General features: G+C 42.5%; 1 protein-coding gene across 1 annotated transcript in view; it reads left to right on the plus strand.

The window, feature by feature from the left end:
* Positions 1-2,468, plus strand: part of T265_12458 (hypothetical protein) — a gene marked incomplete at both ends in the record, with an annotated part of 11,546 nt that extends 9,078 nt beyond the window's left edge. The window contains one exon of the mRNA XM_009163874.1: positions 2,217-2,468. Within this exon, the coding sequence (XP_009162138.1) occupies positions 2,217-2,315 (99 nt within the window). The remainder of the gene's footprint in view (positions 1-2,216) is intronic.
* Between the last annotated feature and the right edge of the window lie 331 nt (positions 2,469-2,799).

Genomic DNA, 2,799 nt, shown 5'->3' on the forward strand with positions numbered 1-2,799 from the left:
TGTAAGTCAGATTTCGTGCATTTCGAGTCCCAGTAAAATATAAGGTTGACGGAAACTCAGGGACTGAGCCCCAAGGAAGGCCTTCGTAGAGTTTTCAGCAGTTTTGTAAGTAGTTTCGCTTATGAAAAAGCTCACGTTCACTTTCTATAACTATGTCTATTTGGGATGCCACACAGTGGAGTAGACAGCCTCCGACGATAAAATATCCTTGGGAAACAGAAAATGTGACCTGGAGGTGATCGTTGTGGAGGAACATACTTCATTAGGAGCAGAACATTCGATTGGCTTAATATTTAATGTGTCCAGTCGTCTATTATATCGGAGCAAAGTAAAAATTATCATTCCTTTGCGTTTGTCCTCGCAGTTAGTTAATTCAAGTAATTTCCAATGCGACTATAATCCCTGTATAAGGTATTTTTAGGCGCAACACCCTATGAGCAGTTGCCATCTTGTCCCGTACGAAATGCCCCAGTCAGTCCACACCACACAAGGGAATCAGTCGAGTCTAGTTTCGCTGTTATTCGAACTCATTTTTGGCCGTGCAGACTTTCAAACTCCAGACCCCTGGCATATGAGACGAAATTCTCACCAATTGTCTATCGGTACACTGTTGATCAACTTGGATTATCACGTTTTAGTAGGAGAACAATTTCACACTACGGTCGTGCGATTGGTTCGTCTGAAAATAAGCACTGTGTCGAAACTATTGGGGAAACTGTTAACAGGTCTGGTTGTTTGGATGGCTGTTGTTCCGTTTTCTGAGCTCTCCCACTTCGGTGTCAAGCTAGGAAAACGGAATAGCAGTCGGCTAGAAGCAGTTTAGTTGCCACATATCTGTGAGCAATATTCAAAAATGGTAATACCGATAATCATAATAACCAGCACTGATAATAATTATGACGTTGCATTACAGTATGATGTGATATATGTGAATATATGTACATATGTATGTACTCTGGTAGTAATTGTGATAACATGGCTAGAAACCTTCTGCATTCTATGATGAGATTGAATTGATACTTTTGAGTGGAATATTTTACAGGATCAACCGAAGGCATACTTTTACGTGTGCGGATGTGTCAATATGCGTTTTGTACAACTATTGAATCGGGCCCATTAGCTCGGTCAGGGCATCAGTGGTACAACCAATCTACGAAGAGAGCTGTTTGTCGAACGTGGGTCCGCATAACTGTTGTTAGAACAGAGAAATGTCGGAATCGAATGAAAGTCGGAACTTAGTCCACTAGCTGGTTATCCCAAGTGTCGAGTTGATTGCACGCGTAGTTTAGCCATATTCCGCACTTACGGAGCGGAGATTCCAAAGATACATATGTATCTGCAACACTGTACGGACGAGTAGAGGGAGTTTTACGGGTGGCTGTTTGTATCGAGTGAATGATGTAAATGTTCGGCCTGTTGCGAAGGCCACGAATGGGTTCAGTCAATGACGATGACGGATATCAACCGCTTGTCCGGAGACGTAGCTAATCAGGTGTGGATTTCAGTTGTGTGTGACACTGGATATACATCCTGGGTAGCACAGGCGATAGAACACCCGTCTAGCAAGCTAGTGGTCCGGCTTCACCGCCAAGCGAGTCTTCTAGTTCATATTGTGTGTAGTTGCGTCCGTATTTGCAGGGCACTCATATCTATGTACAGTAGAAATAAAATAATGGCAACAAAACTAGTGGTTTTTGTTAGACTTTTACATCGTTTTTGCATTCAAAAATTTGGGGATGATGCACCTCCTGCAGATTCTTGAGGAATTCGGCATGCGTGAAAGGGAAACAACTAGTATTGGTCCAGTTATTCACTTGCTGAACCATCTATGCATTTAATCCTACATAATATTGGAGTTGCCAACTGGGTGGTGTAAAAGCAATGTATCGTGTTCAGTTCTTAAGGAATTCGGCTTGCTTGAAAGACGAACAACTAGCATTGATCTAGTTGTTTGTTCGCTGAACCTACATCCTACATAATATCGGGGTTGCCAACTGGGTGGTGTAAAAGCAATGTATCGTGTTCAGCCTGATGCTTCCTGGTGTTCGAATAGATTACTACCAACTGAAAATCGCTGTATTAACGGCTAGTTAAATGTGATGTGACTGAATTGAGGGCCATTAGAGTCCGACACCCCTCCCTCATTTTCCACAAGTGGTTGAGCTTTTTCGTTCATTTTTGGACAAAGTCTCACAGTTCTCTCACTTTGGTTTCAGTGCATCATGAAGGGGAATGTACATCTGGTCGTCACCAAAGAACAACTTTGTATAAAGCCTCCCGCACATCTCAGAATTGCTGATGGCAATAATGCGTGAACCTACAGACGTATAGTTTGTGATGGACTATATGTGCTTCTTCCGTAATCGTTAGCATTACTTACGCCTAACAGTGATACTCGTATGTCTATTGATCAGTCATATCTTTTTTCATTACTGAGCAATGTTTTGTGCTTGTTCGTTCAGTAACTGACGGTCACTCAATAAGCACCTTGGCCTCCGGGTTTTTGCCCGTTTTTATTGGGTAGTGGTGAACTAAAGGTCGTTTTTTTTCATATAAGTTCAGACTTGAGGGTGGCGCCAGAAATGACAGAACATATGTTTTTGAAGCTAACACAACTACGGCATCAGCAATAGAATCGACGACAGCGAAACGCGCGCAATCCGACTTCAAACGTTTCATTTTTCATATCCGGCTTTTCCAGTCCAGCCTACTCTGAAGCAGAAATTTCATCGGGCGTTCAACAGTCTATTTGGGTTTTTATGTGCTTTTATGTGGACGGTGGGAATGCCAAGAAGATGG

The sequence above is a fragment of the Opisthorchis viverrini genome (genome assembly GCF_000715545.1).
Source record: "Opisthorchis viverrini unplaced genomic scaffold opera_v5_1, whole genome shotgun sequence".
Taxonomy (NCBI): Eukaryota; Metazoa; Platyhelminthes; class Trematoda; order Opisthorchiida; family Opisthorchiidae; genus Opisthorchis; species Opisthorchis viverrini.